This window comes from Bubalus bubalis, chromosome 19 (assembly GCF_019923935.1).
Source record: "Bubalus bubalis isolate 160015118507 breed Murrah chromosome 19, NDDB_SH_1, whole genome shotgun sequence".
In the NCBI taxonomy this organism is placed as follows: domain Eukaryota; kingdom Metazoa; phylum Chordata; class Mammalia; order Artiodactyla; family Bovidae; genus Bubalus; species Bubalus bubalis.
In genome coordinates this window covers 42,038,145-42,058,905 of record NC_059175.1, presented here as the reverse complement: position 1 = coordinate 42,058,905, position 20,761 = coordinate 42,038,145, and the positions used below count along the sequence as shown (strand labels likewise).

Here is a 20,761-nt window from a genome sequence, read left to right as displayed (position 1 = left end):
TAGTCACTAATGGGAAGTGAATGTCGCTCAGTCATGTCTGACTCTTTGCGACCTCATGGACTGTAGCCCACCAGGCTCTTCTGTTCATAGGAATTCTCCAGGAAAGAATACAGCAGATGGGTAGCCATTCCCTTCTCCAGGGGATCATCCCAACCCAGGGATCAAACCCAGGTCTCCTGCATTGCAAGCAGATTCTTTACCAGCTGAGCAACCATATCCAATTCTTTTGCAGTCCCATGAACTGTAGCCTGCCAGTCTTCTCTGTCCATGGGATTTCCTAGGCAAGAATACTGGAGCGGGTTGCCATTTCCTTCTCTGAGGAATGATCCCAACCCAGATATCGAACCTATGTCTCCTGAATTGCAGGTGGATTCTTTACCACTGAGTCACCTGGGAAGCCCAATTTAATCCTTTCAATATTTATGAATGTTGCTCACATTCCTTCAGAATAAGAAATCCAAGGTTTTTTTAGCCCAGCATCCTACTGTGGTTCTCCACTCCCTTGCCATGATAGTTTTGTATTAAAGTATGATTGTGCTTTTTCCTAATGTGTGGGTATCGAGGATCCATAATGAACCCTTCATTTATTTTCAATTCATGTTTCTTTCATTACAGGCACATTTGTTGTCCAAGTCACTGCAACTGATGCTGATGATCCAACCTACGGGAACAGTGCTAAAGTTGTCTATAGCATCCTACAGGGGCAGCCCTATTTTTCAGTTGAATCAGAAACAGGTTAGAATTCCTCTTGCGTCTTCTTTTTAAGATACGTAATTTTAATTGACATGCTCAGCTGAGCTAGCAACTTTTAATAAAAACAATCAGTGTGATTGAATTTTCTTAGATTCATCTCCAAGCACCAGTGACATATTTGTAAACATGACATCCAAATCATTTTAATCAAGAAATCTGACAATGGATCTTTCATATACTGTGTTTATACAAGGGAGATTTGGAAAAATTACACATTACCTTATTATTTCCTCCAGTTTGAGATAAAACTAAAAGGCCAACCCCTTTTGATAGCCAAGATGGTTGTTTGCACATATTCTGATTCTTCTTTTTCTAGTTACTTAGTAGGATTGCATCTCTCTACCTTACTGGAAAGTTAGGTGTAGCCATGTGATTTATTTGGGGCAATAAAATGTGGTAGTCATATGAGTCATTTCCAAGCAAAACTTTTAGACCTGGTGCATAATCCACCATTTTCCCTCTCACTTGCCACAGTGATCATGGATGGAAACCAGTATCAAGTGAGTCTTCAGCCTGAATGTCTAAAGGTTATCATGAGCAGATTTTCTTTCTGGCCTACCCAGAGCACTTTAGTTTTGTTAAGCCACTGAGATTTTACTTTGTTGGTTATCACATCGTCTAGCTTATCTTAATTGATACTGCCCTAAAAAAAAAAAAAATGGATTGCCTTAACTCTTTTTTCCACATCTCAGTTTTCTGCACTTTCTCCACAAAGTAGCATACTATTTATGATGAATTGTGTTTTAATATATATGACTTGTACTGTATTGTAACACTGGCTTAAAACTCAACATTTAGAAAACTAAGATCATGGCATCCAGTCCTGTCACTTCATGGCAAATAGATGGGAAAATAACAGAAACGGTGACAGACTTTATATTCTTGGGCTCCAAAATCACTGCAGATGGTGACTGCAGCCATGAAATTAAAAGATGCTTGCTCCTTGGAAGAAAAGCTATGACCAACTTAGACAGCATATTATAAAGCAGAGACATTATTTTACCAACAAAGGTCCATCTAGTCAAAGCTATGGTTTTTCCATTAGTCATGTATGGATGTGAGAGTTGGACTGTAACAAAAGCTGAGTGCTGAAGAATTGATGCTTTTGAACTGTGGTGTTGGAGAAGACTCTTGAGAGTCTCTTGGACTGCAAGGAGATCCAACCAGTCAATCCTAAAGGAAATCAGCCCTGAATATTCATTGGAAGGACTGATGCTGAAGCTGAAACTCCAATACTTTGGCCACTTGATGTGAAGAAATGACTCATTGGAAAAGACCCTGATGCTGGGAAAGATTGAAGGTGGGAGGAGAAGGGGATGGCAGAGAATGAGATGGTTGGATGGCATCACTGACTCAATGGACATGAGTTTGAGTAAGCTCCAGGAGTTAGTGATGGACACGGGTGGCCTGGAGTGCTGCAGTCCTTGGGGTCACAAAGAGTTAGTCATGACCAAGCAACTGAACTGAACTGAACTTGTACTGTATAGTAAATTCCACATGTATTTTTGCTATCATGTTAAGAGTCAAGTTCCTTTTACACAATTTTCAAGCTTCCATTATTGTTTGGATGTCAAAACCTTTCTAAGTTACTATATCTAGTTGGAAATCAATGTAAGAGGTGCAATGAACTCGGAAAGATTCCCAAGGAGAAAGAAAATGTTGAGTTTAGAGACAATGAGGATGAAAAATTAGAATTATTCAACCTGAAGGACAAAAGGCTAAGGTGATCTCCTGTATTTAGATAGAGAAGTACTATTATTTGGAGACTAGAAAGCAGTTTCACTTTCACTGGAGCCAGCACCATAGGAATAAAATTGACCTGTTGTCTGAGGTATTCTGTTAAAAATAAAGAAAGATATTTTCAGTCTCATTAGTCATTAAGCACTGGAATGTGCCACCAGAGAAGGTTATAAAGACTTCAGTGATTTTTGAAAGAATGTGGTTAATTTAAGCCTAAGCCTTACACAGAAAGTAGACAAAATTTTTAAAGTTCTTTAAACTAATTATTTTATAACTACCTAACAATAGAGAGAATCTTTATCTAGCTGAAGAGTGTTGGTCACTGCTAGGACCTGTTGAACTAAAGTTTGCCTCAGCTTTAGGGAAAAGATTCTCTAGGATCATACAAGATGATTATTATGAGAGAACCAATACTGTTTTCATAAGACCGTAGTTCTGTGGTTTAGAAGATCCTCAGAACATTCATTATGGTGGGTATATTTGATGAGGCGTCAGTCAATTCCAATCAGTAAAGTGAAACTCAAGAATCAGTGCTAATATACACACATACATACGCATGCTCAGTCATGCCCAGCTCTTCTTGACCCGATGGACTGCAGCCGCCAGACTCCCCAGTCCTTGGGATTTCCCAGGCAAGAATACTAGAGTGAGTTGCTGCTTCCTCTTCCAGTGGGACTACCCATCCAGGGATCGAACCCACGTCTTATGCATCAGCAGGCAGATTCTTTACCCGCCTAGCCATTAGGGAAGTCTTTTCAAGTATACATGACTTTCTTAACAATTTCCTCATAATACACCTAATTGTCTTTTATTCTACTGTGGCATAGTGGTATACCACTGTGCCACATGCCAAGTTATGTTTTGCTGTGTCATCTTATCACACTTAACAGCTATACAACTTACAGTCTGCACTACTGAAGGATGTAATTTACATTCGTTTTCATTCTTCTTGCATTATAGGTGAATGAGTGTGTGTGTGTGTATGTTTTAATGTATCTACCTTCAGTACATGTATGTACCTTCAGTACAAAGATCATCTATAACCAATCATCTTTATGGTCACCCATGACATCTGTATAGTGTTAGGCACATTGTGGGTGACAAGCTATATTTGCTTGCATAAATAAATAATTTTGGAAAGTATTTTTACTACATCCCTTTCCATTTCTGAATTTCATACCCACAGGTATCATCAAGACAGCCTTGCTCAACATGGATCGAGAAAACAGGGAACAGTACCAAGTGGTGATTCAGGCCAAGGATATGGGCGGCCAGATGGGAGGATTATCTGGGACTACCACGGTGAACATCACGCTGACTGACGTCAATGACAACCCTCCTCGGTTTCCCCAGAGTAGGAACATTTGATTGAATGACTTTCTTCAGGGAACTTTTGTAAAACTGTAACTTTAAGAATGATATTTATTTTTTCTTTATTGTTATTAATTGCCAAAGTTAGTGAACTTAGTAAGAACTGGCACATTTATTAAAAATGAGCTGACAGTACTGATGCTCAGTAGATGTAAACGTTTATCAGTAATTAGCTGAGCAGTTGTCTGATATGTCTGTTATTATAAAAGCAATATCATTGTTTTATTTTTCTTTATTAATAAGACTACTACAGACATAAATATGCTTGTGCAGAACATATGTTTACAAGCATGCTGCTATTTGTTAGGAAGAAATCAACTGTATATTTTGTGAATTTAATCAGGCATATAATCTCCTTTAAGTCTTTGCAAGGGGAGGATTTATCATTTTACTGTTTCTAAAAATAAAACTGTAGAAATAACTATGTACTTAAACCATTTGTGCTCATAAATAGTTTTCCACATTATGGTTAACTGAGTTACCAAAAGTCATTTCTAAAATTTTTAACAATCATGATTAGATAAGAAGGAAGATGAAGGAAGATAAGTGCCCACTCTTAAAGCAATACACTTGACCTTTTCTCTTTAGACCTCAGTAAGTACTGGTTTTCATGTCATTTTTCTTCCAACATCAAAATTCCTTTCTGACCATAAGTGAAAGTCATGTCCGAATCTTTGCAACCCCATGGACTACACAGTCCATGGAATTCTCCAGTCCAGAATACTGGAGTGGGTACTCTCCCCTTCTCCAGGGGATCATCCCAACCCAGGGATCGAATCCAGGTCTCCTGCATTGCAGGCAGATTCTTTACTGTCTGAGCCACTGGAGAAAACTATTTAATACCTGAATCCCTTCTTCTAGGAGAAAATAGTTGCCCATCATTAAGTACAAAACCTACTTACTCAAATGTGGCCATTTTTTTAAAGCCAGTCAACTGATTAAGAGCTTCTTTTATAATGGAGATACACATGGATCAACAAGAAATACTTGCATTTTCTTTACTTTTTAAAAAAAAATTTATTTTTTATTGAAGGATAATAGCTTTACAGAATTTTGTTTTCTATCAAACCTCAACATGAATCAGTCATAGATATACATATATCCCCTCCCTTTTGAATCTCCCTCCCATCTTCCTCCCCATCCCACCCCTCTACGTCGATACAGAACCCCTGTTTGAGTTTCCTGAGTCATACAACAAATTCCCATTGGCTATCTATTTTATATATGGTAATGTAAGTTTCCATGTTACTCTTTCCATACATCTCACCCTCTCCTCCCTTCTCCTTGTCCAGAAGTCAATTTTCTATGTCTGTTTCTCCATTGCTGCCCTGTAAATAAATTCTTCAGTACCATTTTTCTAGATTCTATATATATGCGTTAGAATACAATCTTTATCTTTCTCTTTCTGACTTACTTCACTCTGTATAACAGGTTCTAGGTTCATCCACCTCATTAGAACTGACTCAAATGTGTTCCTTTTTATGGCTGAGTAATATCCCATTGTGTATATGTACCACAGCTTCTTTATCCATTCATCTGTCGATGGACATCTAGGTTGCTTCCATGTTCTAGCTGTTGTAAATAGTGCTGCAATGAACAATGGGATAGACGTGTCTATTTCAATTTTGGTTTCCCCAGGGTATATGCCTACAAATGGGATTGCTGGGTCATATGGTGGTTTTATTCCTAGTTTTTTAAGGAATCTCCATACCATCTACTTTTTTCAAGTATTTAATCATAGTTCAGTTCAGTTCAGTCGCTCAGTCATGTGTGACTCTTTGCAAGCCCATGAATTGCAGCACGCCAGGCCTCCCTGTCCATCACCAACTCCCGGAGTTCACTCAAACTCACGTCCATCAAGTCAGTGATGCCATCCAGCCATCTCATCCTCTGTCGTCCCCTTCTCCTCCTGCCCCCAATCCCTCCCAGCATCAGAGTCTTTTCCAATGAGTCAACTCTTTGCATGAGGTGGCCAAAGTACTGGAGTTTCAGCTTTAGCATCATTCCTTCCAAAGAACATCCAGGACTGATCTCCTTTAGAATGGACTGGTTGGATCTCCTTTTAGCTAAATGCAAAAACAGAATAGCTAACTGACTTCTGATTTAATGGGCAGAAGAAAGTTTTTATGAACCCTAAAACATCCATTCAGGAGCCTGACATGAAAAAATCAAGATCACCAACACTTTCTCCCAAAACCTCTTTTCTATGTGGGGATGGCTTGGGGAAGGCTAGCAGGAGGATTTACCCATACCTTGTTACCAGGGGACTTCTCCCTCTGCACTCTCTCAGAGAATAAACTGTGCTCATTTCTGCATAATGTCCCAAGGTGAGGGATAGGAGAATACAGGAAGGGATTGGAGGTACCCAAGTACACTTCCATTTCCCTCATGATAAAACTGGCCTCTTTTATCATCTTATCAAGAATGACCTCAATACTTAGTGAATTAAATATTATTAAAGTATTATACTTTAGTGGGTTCCCTGATAGCTCAGTTGGTAAAGAATCTGCTTGCAATGTGGGAGACCTGGGTTTGACCCCTGGGTTGGGAAGATCCTCTGGAGAAGGGAAAGGCTACCCACTCCAGTATTCTGGCCTGGAGAATTCCATGGACTGTATAGTCCATGGGGTCACAAAGAGTCGAAACGACTGAGCGACTTTCACGCTTTAGTAGTGTCATAGTGTAAATTTTCTTTCCAAGGCAATTTGTGTAAATGGTGGGTAAAATGTAATGTGTGAGAGTAGAATAACTTTTGTTTTTGCTGTTTTGGGGTGGAGGGGTGGTGCTAAGGACCTGCTAGCCTGGCATACCTGAATTGAAACTCACAAGTAGTCTCCTTTGACTAATTTTCCAACATGAAGATGTAAGAAGTGTATGTCTATATAATAAAGTTTTTAATTAGTAGTATAAATACAAGAATGGGAGAGATCCATGTATAAAAAAGACGCTAATATTTAAAGGAAAAAAATCAGTCAAACCTACAAAAATTTCAGAGCTTTATTCCTCAGTGTATTTATCTATATCCTTAACTGCAACTAAACCAGCTCCACATATGAGTGAAGGAATCTCATCTCTACTTGGATACATTCTCTGAAGTGCTGTAACTTATTTTCACCTTCAGTTACTATTAGCAATGACAGAAAAAATTCTCAAAGAATACCTAGTAACTGGCTTAAAGTCACAGTTCAGGTTAAATTCTTTTCTATTCTTTCTGCTAGATTACTGCACCCTCCTCTAACAGTTCAGGCTTTCTCACAATCACACCATAAACTTGGAAGCCTACTTTCAGGACAAGAAGTGTTTTCCCTTTTCCAAGAGACAAGTCATGAAATAGAAGAAATATTCTTAACAACCATGAAAGTAAAAACATTAAAGAGACAAGGGCACCATTAATTATTTTAAGGAAAGCACAAATCTGCCTGCATCCATGGTACTATCTGAACAAACTGCTAGAAAATGGGTTTTGTTTTTATTATGATGGGGTGTAATTAGTCTGTGTTTGACTTATATCTGTCTGGTAATTAATAGGTACATATCAGTTTAAAACCCCTGAATCTTCTCCACCGGGCACACCAATTGGCAGGATCAAAGCCAGCGATGCCGACGTGGGAGAAAATGCTGAAATCGAGTACAGCATTACAGAGGGAGAGGGGCTGGACATGTTTGATGTCATCACCGATCAGGAAACTCAGGAAGGGATTATAACCGTCAAAAAGGTAATGCATTTCTTAAAAATACTATGCAAATGAAAGCATTTATTTTTCTCTGGTCCCCAAGTAACTGGGGGCAATTACATCTCACATGAACATTCCTCTCAAGTCTTGCTTATTAATTTTTTTAAGAGTAAGAGTGTTGCCTGCATTGCACACATGCTAAGATGCTTCAGTCATGTCCTACTCTTTGTGACCCCATGGACTGTAGCCCACCAGGCTCCTCTGTCCATGGGATTTTCCAGGCAAGAATACTGGAGTAGGTTGCCATTCCCATCTCCAGAGAATCTTCCCAACCCAGTGACTGAACCCATGTCTCTTACATCACCTGCGTTGACTGATGGGTTCTTTACCACTAGCATCACTGGGCTGCCCAATTTTTTTAAAGACCTAGTCTAATTACAGTAAGAGTTCTTTGGTTGGCTTTCAGGGGTTCTCAATAATCTTATGCATTCATTAATTCTATACTTTTTAATGAATTTGTATTTAAAAGTTCCTAAGTAAATAGCATAAACAAATGAAACACATAAAAATACATGAATAAATAGTATAACTGAAGAATAAATTTTAAAACAGTGCCAGACACCATTTGAATGTTGGAGATGCAATAGTACATTCAACAATATGGTCTCTGCTCTCATGGAACCGCTCTTATGGGCAAGAAAGCAAATGAACAAAGAAACACATAGAACTACAAATTCCACTACATGCTTTGAAGGAAAGGAGTAATACAAGCAGTGACAGAAATGGTTTGAATTAAAGAGAGAAGATATAGAAAGACCACAAAAATAAAGTAACAAAATTTCCTGCAAGCTCTTTAGCTACTTTTTGAAATGCAATAATTAAGATTTTATATTCTGAATTCCTATTTTTCTCCTATGTAATCACTACTTTGGAACATGCACACGAAAACTTTATGTTCTGAATTCTTATTTGTCCCCTATGTACTTATTTACCCACAAAATTGTCATGGAGCAGTATATGAAAAAGTGGCAAAAATTAAAAATCAATAAACTGTGTGCTTCAAAGCTAAAAATAATATTAATTTTGGTTACTGTGTTTAATGAGTTCACTTTTGTCGTGTATTGTGTCATATTTTCTCTCTCCTTTGGTGTAATGTTTTATTTGCTGGTAAATATAAGCATAGGTGGATGTAAACAAGAAGAAAAATTTTCCTCTTAAGCTTTGGATTGTATGTCTTAATATCTGGAAACACAATAAAACATGTTTCAGTGACATTCAGATCAATGTTTTATACTATAATATAATTAGGAAGCCCATTAGTGTGCATTAACCTTTTTAATTTTCTTGGTGCCTTATCAGATTCATGCTGAAATTTTGCCTAGCCGACTAAATCACATTCACTAACATCTTGATTAATTGTGTTTCTAGTGAGCCTTGTCATATTATCATCTAAAACTAAAAGTCAGCAATAAGCATTTGGGTTCACTATGTCTCCAGAAGCAGAGATAACTTCTCCTACAGACCTCTGACAACAATGATCATTGCTTTCTTTGGCAAGTAATTAGCCAGATGCCCTTATCTGGATATCACTTGGAATATTTTAACACCTCATGCCAAAAACAAAAAACAAATTTTAATCTATTTTATCTAAACAAGGAATAGAAAATTAGGCTGCAAACCAGCAGCTCTCCATCCTAGCTCTGATCTTAGTTCCTCCACCAGGGATCGAACACATGCCCCCTACGTTGGAAGCACAGTCTTAACCACTGGACCACCAGGAAAGCTCTTTGACAAATTTTAAACACTCAGTGACTGTTCAAATAAAGCCAAATGTGATAACATCTGACACAGAACGCTCTTCTACGTATTTGCCAACCTGCCCCTGGTGTGGCTTCTGATAGTCAGATATAAGGACTTTTATAAAAGGGGCCTCTTTAGGTTCTCTCCTGCTTATAGGTGCCCTCTCCTGCCTATCATAAACTTTCATTCCTGGTGCATGATTTCTGCCCACAATTTCATCAGGATTGGTGGCATCTGAACTCCCATGTCTTTTCCCAACATTATGCTGTGTAGTAATGTCTCAAAGCAATATGATCACATTCATTTATCAGTGGTTTGCATTAAAAATGGCTCATGTCTTGACTTTCTGTGTCTTGACTGCTTTAAATATGTCATTTCTTCCTCCCCTCATTTCCCACAAGCTCTTGGACTTTGAAAAGAAGAAAGTGTACACCCTCAAAGTGGAAGCCTCCAATCCTCATGTTGAACCCCGCTTTCTCTACCTGGGTCCATTCAAAGATTCAGCCACAGTGAGAATTATGGTGGAAGATGTAGATGAGCCCCCTGTCTTCAGCAAACTGGCCTACATCCTGCAAATAAGGGAAGACGCTCAGATAAATACGACAATAGGCTCGGTCACAGCCCAAGACCCAGATGCTGCCAGGAACCCTGTCAAGTAAGCACACTTCTGTGACATGTCTCTTCCATAAGTTTGTTGATTTAAATTCAAATATTCACTTGCAAATTGGAAAGGATGAATCCTTTTTTCCAATTAGTTGTATCTTCCTTTAAAAACTACTTTAAAGTACTTTTACTACCTTTACACTTCTTGCACAATATAAAATATTATTTTAGCAACTAAATAAACCTTAAAAACTCAACATTTGGGGATTGCCCTGGTGGTTCAGTGGCTAAGATTCTGCCCTCCCACTGCAGAGGGAATGGGTTCGATCTCTGGTTGGGGAACTAAGATCCGTATGCCTTCAGTCAGCCCCCAAAATTATATTTTTAATTTGGGAGGAAGGCATAAAATGAGCTGTAAGGAGTTTATTGCTTATATGGGAGTGGTACAAGGTAATGCAGTTGAATGGGCTGGGATTTCTTCTCAGGTCTTAGATTTGTCAAAGTTGGTGGAGGAAGCACTTTTAACAAAAAAGGCACTAGGCTTGAAAGTCTGTTTTTCAAGTGTGGAAGAACCTACCATATAACACTTACAGGCAGAATTATGCTCCATTTGGATGCGTAATTTTTTTTCTTTTGCAGACATGGATAAAAACAAGCACAGTTTCATGATATATGTCTGGGAAATCATGGGGAAATTAATAGAGTTGAGTCCAAATATATACCAAGTAAGCAAGCTCTATTTTCCCTGTACACCTTCACTGTAAAGTACATTGTAAGAAAGCCTCATGGCTCTTTGAGACCATCATTGCTTAAGTATGCTAGAATCTTATCACAAAAGCACTGGAGTCCACAGCTTCAAGCCTTTACCCATAGCTTAGTTGACTCGCTGAGAAAAGAGCTAAACCAGAATAGTATTGTGTCTATTATTCCCCATGAAGAAAGTAAGCAGACTGAGAAGTTGTGCCAGTGAGTCCAAAAATTTCTGCTCAGGGCACTTGCCATGTGCCAGGCTTGTTCCAGGCACTAGGGATATGAGCGAGAATAGTACCCAGTCCTGATTGCAGGGAGCTTGCATTCTAACTGGGGAAGACAGAAATAAGCAAACAATAAATATGTGACAATGTTAGTTGCTCAGTCATGTCCAACTGTAGCCCATCAGGCTCCTCTGTCTATGGAATTCTCCAGGCAAGAATACTGGAGTGGGTTGCCAATCCCTTCTCCAGGGTATCTTCCCAACCCAGGGACTGAACCTGGGTCTCCTGAATTGCAGGCAGATTTTTTACTGTTTGAGCCACCAGGGATGCCCTGTGATATGTCAGGTGACACTAAAGTGTAAGCAGCAAAATAAGACAGAGAAAACAAAGGGTGGGATTTCCCTGGCAGTCCAGTGGTTAAGACTCCACGCTTCCAATGCAGTGGGCTTGGGTTCAATCCCTGGTCAGGGAACTAAGATCCCCCATGCTGTGTGGCATGGCCAAAAGAAAGAACACAAAGGGCATCTGGATACTATCTTAGATAGTGCAATCAGGCCTGGCCTTGCTGGAAATCATTTGAGTAAAGCTTTGAATGAAAGGAAGGGATGAACCACACTAATATCTTGGGGAAGAAGGTGCCAAGAAGAGTGAAAAGCAAGGGGAGGATCTGATATCAAAGCTTGCCTGGCATATGGGAGGAGAGGCTGGCCAAGCTGAGAGCAGTCACAGATGAAGAGAAATTACGGTATCAGGTATCAGGCAACAGAAGTTCGGTAGGTGGTGAGCGAGGCAGGTCCTACTGGGATTTGTGGGCCCTAGAAGGAAATGGCAACCCACTCCAGTACTCTTGCCTGGAAAATCCCATGGATGGAGGAGCCTGGTAGGCTAGAGTCCATGGGGTCCTGAAGAGTCGGACACGACTGAGCAACTTCACTTTCACTTTTTACTTTCATGCATTGGAGAAGGAAATGGCAATCCACTCCAGTGTTCTTGCCTGGAGAATCCCAGGGACGGGGGAGCCTGCTGTGCTGCTGTCTATGGGGTTGCACAGAGTCGGACACGACTGAAGTGACTTAGCAGCAGCAGTAGCAGCAGTAACCACTGTATTTTATTCTGATTGAGGTAAGAAGCCACTGGCAAGCTTTGAGCAGACTTAACTAATCCAAAACTACTCTCTAAATGGATCGCATTGGTTGTTGCGTGAAGAATATTTTTTTGGCAGATGAAAGACTTTGAGGTTCTAAGGCAGTTGTTTCCTAACTTTTCAGCCACTGAGCCCTTTGTTCAAATGAAATCTCATGGCAAGTCCCACAACTAAAACACAGAAATGCCTGGCTTATTTTCAGAGAATAATTTTAAATATTTGGGAAAAGAGACTTTCTTGTTTTATCATTCTACTGGACTATCTCCTTGAATTGCATGATGGGCAACCCAGAGTAGCCACATGAGAGCTCATGGGTCAAGGGCTCCTCCATATACATTTAACATTATTAATAAGGAAAATGGGCTTCTCGGGGAGTGCTAGTGGTAAAGAACCCACCTGCCAATGCAGGAGACATACCAGACATGGGTTCAATCACTGGGTCAGAAGATCTCCTGGAGGAGGCATGGCAACCCACTCCAGTATTCTTGCCTTGAGAATCCCATGAACAGAGGAGCCCGGAGGGCTACAGTCCATGGGGTCTCAAAGAGTGGGACACAAGTGAAGCAGCCTAGTACGCAGCACGTAGCACACACGCAACAAGGAATTTAAACAATGGCCTTTGCTTACACAACATGAATAACCTTAAGTACTTTCACAACGTGCTCTTACTCAAAGTTTGTGTACTGCATAAGAAAACAATCTTAGTAAGTCAATATCAAGACCAATTTAAATGTGCTAATGCTGGAAGTTTATAAATACGAACTTTGATTACCTCTTTGATCAGTCAAAATATTTTTAATGAAAGAGACAATGTCTTCTGGGAATTTAGGCTGCATTTTTGTATCTGTTTTACTTTTATACCACATACCACTTTTACCCATTGTATTTGTTTCATTATAGGAAGTAGTTAGCTTGTCAGAAGCTAGGTTGGCTGTTAACTAATTTTAAGATTTTTTCTGCCAGTCTTTCTTTGGTACATATGGATTTCATGTAGGGACATAGATTGAAAGATAAAAATATATATAGATACATTGGTACATAGATGTATGTTCCAGTGGTTTCTTATATAGGAGAATTATAACAGATTCTTATATTCAGAAAGTACAACCATATATAGTTTTTGGTTATTCAAGACATAAATATGGAACAATTAAGTGTTAGATGCCATCTTAAGTGTATAATTACTACTACAGAATTCTTTCCCAAATGTTAATTTATCATTATTTTAGCACAAATCTTTACTTCTTTGCTGCTGCTGCTGCTGCTGCTAAATCACTTCAGTTGTGTCGGACTCTGCGCGACCCAGTGGACAGCAGCCCACCAGGCTCCCCTGTCCCTCAGAGTCTCCAGGCAATAACTAGTACTAGAGTGGGTTGCCATTTCCTTCTCCAATGCATGAAAGTGAAAAGTGAAAGTGAAGTCGCTCAGTCGTATCCGACTCTTCACGACCCCACGGACTGCAGCCTACCAGGCTCCTCTGTTCATGGGATTTTCCAGGCAAGAGTACTGGAGTGGGGTGCCATTGCCTTCTCCGCTTTACTTCTTTAGTCACATAAAATAATTTTCTTTCAACAACTTTATATCACGTGTCCTTTGATTTACACGGAAGTCATAAAATGTCACTCTGAATACTTATTCTGAAAATTTTACATGCAAATACATCGTCTTTTCCTGACCCACAAAGCTCCCTTCAGGATACATAAGACAAATTATTGAATCACAGAATACAATAAAGTTCGAGGGGAAAAAAGGAGGTGCCTAGCAGAATGATACACTTTAATCATGAAGAATTGATTACCTTTTTCCTTACCAGTTATTATGACAATTAATACAACTGACAGTAAATTTCTGAATATAAGTAGAAATTACTTTGGAAAGAAAAACAACAAACAAATGAGGCTTTGTGTGACTCAAGGGAGTCACTTTCCTAAACAACGTAGACATTTTAGGTCTTCTAATGATTTTTAAGTCCCCCAATTAAGGAAAGAAAATAATACAGAATTATGATATTTCCTAAATAGTCCTCTCTCTTTAAAATCAAAAGCCACCTTTAGGACTTCCCTGGCAGTTCAATGGTTAAGACTCTATACTTCTACTGCAGGGATCATGGGTTTGATCCCTGGTTGGGGAACTAAGATCTTACATGCCACATGCCTGGCCAAAAAAATTAAACAAGTAAATAAATAAAATGAAAAGCCACCTTCAACTAAAACTTCCTCACCCTTTATTTCAAAGCTTGATTGGAAAATATGATTACTTGTAAAACTTAAAACCATAGCAGGAAGGAAAGACACAGAACAAGAAAAGATTTCTGCTGTGTATAACTGTTAGAGCTTATAAAAGCAATAAGCAGCATGTCTTAAGCTTGACATTTTTCATGAAAGAAAAATATATATTTGTAGAAAATAATTAAATTCCTTACAAAGGCTATGAATACTGAGATTTCCTTTTTGGTAATAATGTCCTATAAATATTTGTCATCCTCAAATTAAAAATGAAGAAAGGTGATCAAACAAGTTCATTGCAATTGATTAAATTCTTAATAAATGTTGATTCATGACATAAATGACAAAACAATAGCTCTTTCATCTGTTTCAATACTTTTGATAATAAGATTTATATAATCTTATAATTTATATAATCTTATAAATCTAGATTTATATAAACTGAAACTAAAATTCCAGCTTGATATATATGTATCCATTGTGAACTTCATTAATTCTCTTTAAAATCCGGTTTAAATACCCTACAATAATTGAATATCTATTTTTCAGACATCTGCTAGATGATGAAAAGAGATTTTATTAGGATAACATATATTGTTTATTATTATTCACTAGTAGTACTTTAAAACAAAATAATTGAAATAGAATCTTAGAATATAGTACACTATTTACAAGTTAGTAACAAATTTTTTTTTAAATGCATAATAATTCCACATATGTATGACTAGGTAAGACATTTACTTAAAATATATTTCTACTGAGCTGACATCTTAAAATCTCCTATCATGATGTACATTTTGAGAATGCACCTGAAATAGCCTTCACATATCAACTTTCTTCTGAGTTTTCTCTTTAGGAATCCTCTATAAAACAGGGTGTATTATATATTTTCCTCTTACTTATGGCTATTCCAGAAGCTAGTGATAAATTTATAAAGAAGATAGCATTTCTCAAAGTCTACTCCTCTTCCATGAATTTCAGTGTTGAAGACTGTCCTTTTTTGGTTTCTAAAACACCTCTTGGTTTTCCTTGAATTCTCCAAACACTCCTTTTTAAATATGTATCAAATTCTTACTCTGCTCTAGGCACTGTTCTAGTCCCTGTGGGTCTCTGTTCCTGTTCGTCCTTTAAGCAACTCAGTTCCTCGCATTTTTCCCTCTTCTCTTCTTAGACAATTGACTAGAAAATCCAGATTGTCAGTCCAAATGTTTATCTTGAGCTTCCTGGACTTTCCTAAGGCACCTCAGCCTCAACATGTCAAAACTGATCTTCCCCAAATCCTCTTCTTCATGCCTATCATTTGTAATATCACCATCCAACCATTCTCCTAATTCAGCCAGTGATCTTTATTAAGCATGAGTTGGACAGTGACACTCCTCTGCATAAAATCCATTGGAAGATCTACATCAAGTTCAAATAAATTCCAACTCATTCTCATGGCCAGCCCATCCCTCTACAGTCCCAACTGTGAATCTCTTTCCAAGCCTATCTCCTAACTCCCTCTCCAGCCTCACTAACCTCAGGTACATTTACCATCTTTTGCTTTTTCAACAAAATGATTTTTAAAATAAAAATGAGTAATAGAAAAATAGCCAATAATCCTACTTATGCACACACACATGTTAAAGTTCTAAAGATCTAAAAAGTTAAAACATAACAATTAATATATAAACTTGATCCAAATTACGTTAAAAAAAATTTGGTGATGATACTCAAAAATCATACAACTTGTCTAGTGGGTTCTATTAAGACCTCAACTGTAAAGCAGTAATTTCTCAGAATATCTTCCTTAATGTTCAGTTCAGTTCAGTTCAGTCACTCAGTTGTGTCTGACTCTTTGCGATCCCATGGACTGCAGCACACCAGGCTTCCCTGTCCATCACCAACTCCCGGAGCTTGCTTAAATTCATGTCCATTGAGTTGGTGATGCCATCCAAGCATCTCATCCTCTGTCATCCTCTTTTCCTCCTGCCTTCAATCTTTCCCAGCATCAGGGTCTTTTCCAATGAGTCAGTTCTTCGCATCCGGTGGCCAAAGTATTGGAGTTTCAGCTTCAGCATCAGTCCTTCCAGTGAATATTCAGGATTGATTTCCTTTAGGATGGACTGGTTTGATCTCCTTGCATTCCAAGGGACTCTCAAGAGCCTTCTCCAACACCATAGTTCAAGCATCAGTGTTAAGTTATAGATTTTCAAATATGCACTAAAGGTACAAAAAATTTCATGTAACCGATATTCTGGAATAGTTTTAGGATGTAAAAATAACAAATACAAAGAAAACCTTCCTAAATTCTACTCTGCATTTTCAGGTATTCTGTCGATCGACACACAGATATGGACAGAATATTCAACATCGATTCTGGAAATGGTTCAATCTTTACATCGAAACTTCTTGACCGAGAAACACTGCTGTGGCACAACATTACAGTGATAGCAACAGAGATCAGTGAGTCCACCCTTTCTCCACTACCATCCCCAATCCACAGAGAGCATCTCAGCAAGGGCTGGTGAAGCCTGGCTGGAACTCGTCACTGCGTATTGATGATCCTGCTCAATACATATTGAAGGAGAGAGCCCTGTAATGATTTGTACTAAATGTTTCTTCTAAACACACATTGGTTCAATCATAAATGCAAAGGCAACTGTGGAAGTTCTGTAATTTGGGAACAATAAAACGGGAATGCATCTTTCAGTCTAGGTACATGTTGGATTTGATTCCAAAATGCTTGTAAATCAGAGTGTCACACAAGCTGCTGAAAGAAATGGGCTCCCGGTTAGACACTGTATGTGTGTGTCAGTAGTGGGGGAGTGGGGATCAAGCATAACCTACAATGTAGGCATTGCTTAGAAATAGTTCTTTTAATTTCAGCAACATACCCAGTATTATTTTAGCAACATAATTATACGAGAAGAAAGAAAATGATGAATTTAGACAACAAATATTTGTCAACCTTCTGTCAGTTAGCTCTCACTATGTGCATTTTTAAAAAGAATTGCTATATATAAGCTTTCATTGCACTTTTTCAATTAATATATACCAACACAATATTTATTAATTAATATTTATCAAGGAGGACTTCGTATAGAAATCTTTTGGCTATTCACCTCTTAGCTTTCTGTAGAATGTCTGTTTCAAAATTGTTACAGAATTTTTTTTTTTTTTTGAGTCGCTCAGTCATGTCCAACTCTTTGCGACCCCATGGACTATACAGTCCGTGGAATTCTCCAGGCCAGAATACTGGAGTGGGTAACCTTTCCCTTCTCCAGGGGATCTTCCCAACCCAGGAATCGAACCAGGATCTCCTGAATCGCAGTCGGATTCTTTACCAGCTGAGCTATCAGGGAAGCCCTGTTACAGAATTAAGAGATATAAATTTTTACTTTTCCATGGAACACCAAAGTGAGCAATACTAACCACCAAGTAATCCACAGAGTATTTAGAATGAATTTTATCACAGTCTCCATTAAATGTAAGGCAAAGAAAAACACAGCCAAAGGGATACTGCAAATAATTATACACAGTGAAACCTGTGTAATATATACACAATGTGTAGACTTAAGTAAATTAAAGAAAGAGGATTTTTAAGATAGCATTTAAATGTTTAAAAATAGACATCTAAGTTATAGCTCATTTTTTAGCTTTTGTTTTTAGAAGTTCAAATGATTTTGGCTCAGGTATCTAGTGTAAAATGGTCCATATCAAATGGTTTAATACAGTAATATTCTTTGTCAGTATAACTCATGCAATTTGAAGTGGCTGAAAGATATTGAGTAGAATAATAAGTAACCAATGTGGACAAAATGAAACATTGCTTTTGTGTAGTGGTAAGAATTTTTCATTTGTTAGGTAAGAATTTGATCTTCAGAATTTATGTGGAGGGACTACTATGGATACCAATGACAGAGCATACTTAAAGCATTAAAATTACACAATTATTTCCCGGTTAAAAAGGATCATTTTTATAACATCATGAAATTTTATTTTTTACTGAGGTAGTCATCTTAAGTGTGTTTTAACCTTTGCACCTAAAAATTTGTTTTTAATGTTTACTTTTTCTATGATATATTTGAAAATACTAGTGATAAAGGCCTTTTAAAACTCACCTTTGAAGCTCTGACTTTGGAAGAATAATGTGAGCAGTATTTTAGATGCAAAGGAACCTAAGAATCTTATTGTCCAAACTTTTTCAGTACCTTTTATGCTAAGAGTCAAGCTTGTATTAAACCAGCTCTCTCTCACTCCAGGCCACTGTACTTGCCATTTCCTTGACCTCGAGAGCCAGAAACACTCACATGGCTTAACCCATCTCTTCATTCATGTCTCTATGCAAATGGCATCTCATCAGAGAAGCCAGTCCTCGTCATCCCACACAAAGCTGCATCTCCGTCTCTCTCCGGTCCCTTTTACCTGTTTAATTTCTCCATAGCATTTGCCATCTGGCACATTATATATTTATGTGTTTACAGTTTGCCTTCCTCCTTTAGAACAAAGCTCCAGGAAGCAGGATCTTTGTTATAGTCCCAATGTGTCCCAGAACCCCAAATAGTGGCTGGCACAAGTTAGTACTAGATGCCCACTAAATATTTATGATGAGAACAAACAAATAGACATATGAGTGAATGAATGAAAAGACCTGAGGTGAGAGACTCCAGCCCCTGACTCTTAGAACAGGAATCTATCTTCCATACTTCCCAGGAGATTATCAGAGATGACAGCAAAAACACTCCATTTACTGCAGGTCTTCAAACACTGATTAGGCTCTTTCATTATATGGGATGAACAGCCTCAGTTTTGTGGTCAGACAGACCCAAGTTTGAATCTAGGATCCACTCTTTATTATTAATTTCTCTGTGAATGTGGACAAATTACCTAACTCCTCAATGCGTCATCTATAATATAATGAGTTTCCTCATCTATAATATGGGGGCAATAATTATATCTATCTCAGAAGTTTATAAGGATTAAATAAAATAATATAACAAAGTGTTTAGCACAATGTCTAGCTCTCAAACTAAAAAACTAAGACCATTCACAATCATTATTGTCCCATTCTTTTTTCCTTCTGTCCACAGAAAAGCCTATTTCCCTGGCTTCCTTTAAAATCTGCCTCTAAAATTCCTTTTCTGGATAGCTCTTCTTTATTTTCTGTTAATCTGGGATTTATTATATGATTGCACTGTATGGGCTTCCCTAGTAGCCCAAGAATCTGCCTGCAATGTAGGAGAATCCGGTTCGATTCCTGGGTCGGGAAGATCCCCTGAAGAAGGGATAGGCTACCCACTACAGTATTTTGGGGCTTCCCTGAGGGCTCAGATGGTAAAGAATCCACCTGCAATGTGGGAGATCTGGGTTCAATCCCTGGGTTGGGAAGATCCCCTGGAGGAAGGCATGGTAACCCACTCCAATACTCTTGCCTGGAGAATCCCCTTGGACAGAGGAGCCTGGTGGGCTCCAGTCCATGGGGTCACAGAAAGTCATATACAACTAAGTGACTAAGCACAGCACAGCACTGACTGTACATAAAGGTAGCTTTGCCCCTATATATTTCCTTCAGGTGTATCCTCGTCCAGAAGTACCAAAGAATCGAATTCTACTTTTCTGTGTCTATGATGATACATAATGCCCTGTGGTACTCACAGGAGCCTTGGGGAAACTATGTATGAATGAGAAAGGAGTGAGTAACCATCATCTAAATGGGATCACCCATCAACATATAAATGCCTGTTCCTTTCTTTTGGGCATTTTGCAGATAATCCAAAGCAGAGCAGCCGAGTACCTCTATATATTAAAGTCCTAGATGTCAATGACAACCCCCCAGAATTTGCTGAATTCTATGAAACCTTTGTCTGTGAAAAAGCAAAAGCAGATCAGGTGAGTTTCATAAGAAAGCAAATTAATTAACTCAGACAAATTTAGATCTTCTAATAATTCAGATGATACACAGAGCTGAAGGCAAGTTTTGAATTATCTATGAAATAAATGCCAAAAAATTAATACTATAAATAAGAACCATGATGAATGTTTAACTTGCATAAGAGAACAAACAGTTTTTAAAAACAGGAAGTTTGTTAGTCTCACAGACTGATGCTGATCCCAAATTAGTCTTAAGTTTTCATGAAAATATATCAGTCATTGCATTATTGGAAAAATCTTTATTGGTGAGCAGATACTTTTAATTACAATATATACTGAAAAGTACTAGCTACAACATATTTTACAATTGCCTATAATTCATAGTTTCATTTATTTACATTGCCCATCTGTACAAGTAATACAAATTCATGAATGTTTTACTGTTTTACACATTTGTCCCCACCTGAAATCAGTCTTTTCTGCCAGTGATATAAAAATTATGTTAGTTTGTCAAAATAGAAGTGCACTATTAAAATACATGTTAAAATGGGACTCTGAAGTTGTGGGTTTTATATTCAAACTAGCTCTTTAGCAAGTCGATTGCTTATGTATATGCCAAGCTTG

The 20,761-nt window shown here is 38.1% G+C and overlaps 1 protein-coding gene across 2 annotated transcripts in view; it reads left to right on the top strand.

The window, feature by feature from the left end:
* Positions 1–20,761, top strand: part of CDH6 (cadherin 6) — a 154,999-nt gene that overhangs the window by 121,613 nt on the left and 12,625 nt on the right. For both annotated transcript variants that reach the window (XM_006067800.4, XM_044932728.2), the window contains exons 4-9: positions 616–735; positions 3,680–3,847; positions 7,393–7,580; positions 9,740–9,993; positions 16,593–16,729; positions 20,034–20,155. In XM_006067800.4, the coding sequence (XP_006067862.1) occupies positions 616–735; positions 3,680–3,847; positions 7,393–7,580; positions 9,740–9,993; positions 16,593–16,729; positions 20,034–20,155 (989 nt within the window). The remainder of the gene's footprint in view (positions 1–615; positions 736–3,679; positions 3,848–7,392; positions 7,581–9,739; positions 9,994–16,592; positions 16,730–20,033; positions 20,156–20,761) is intronic.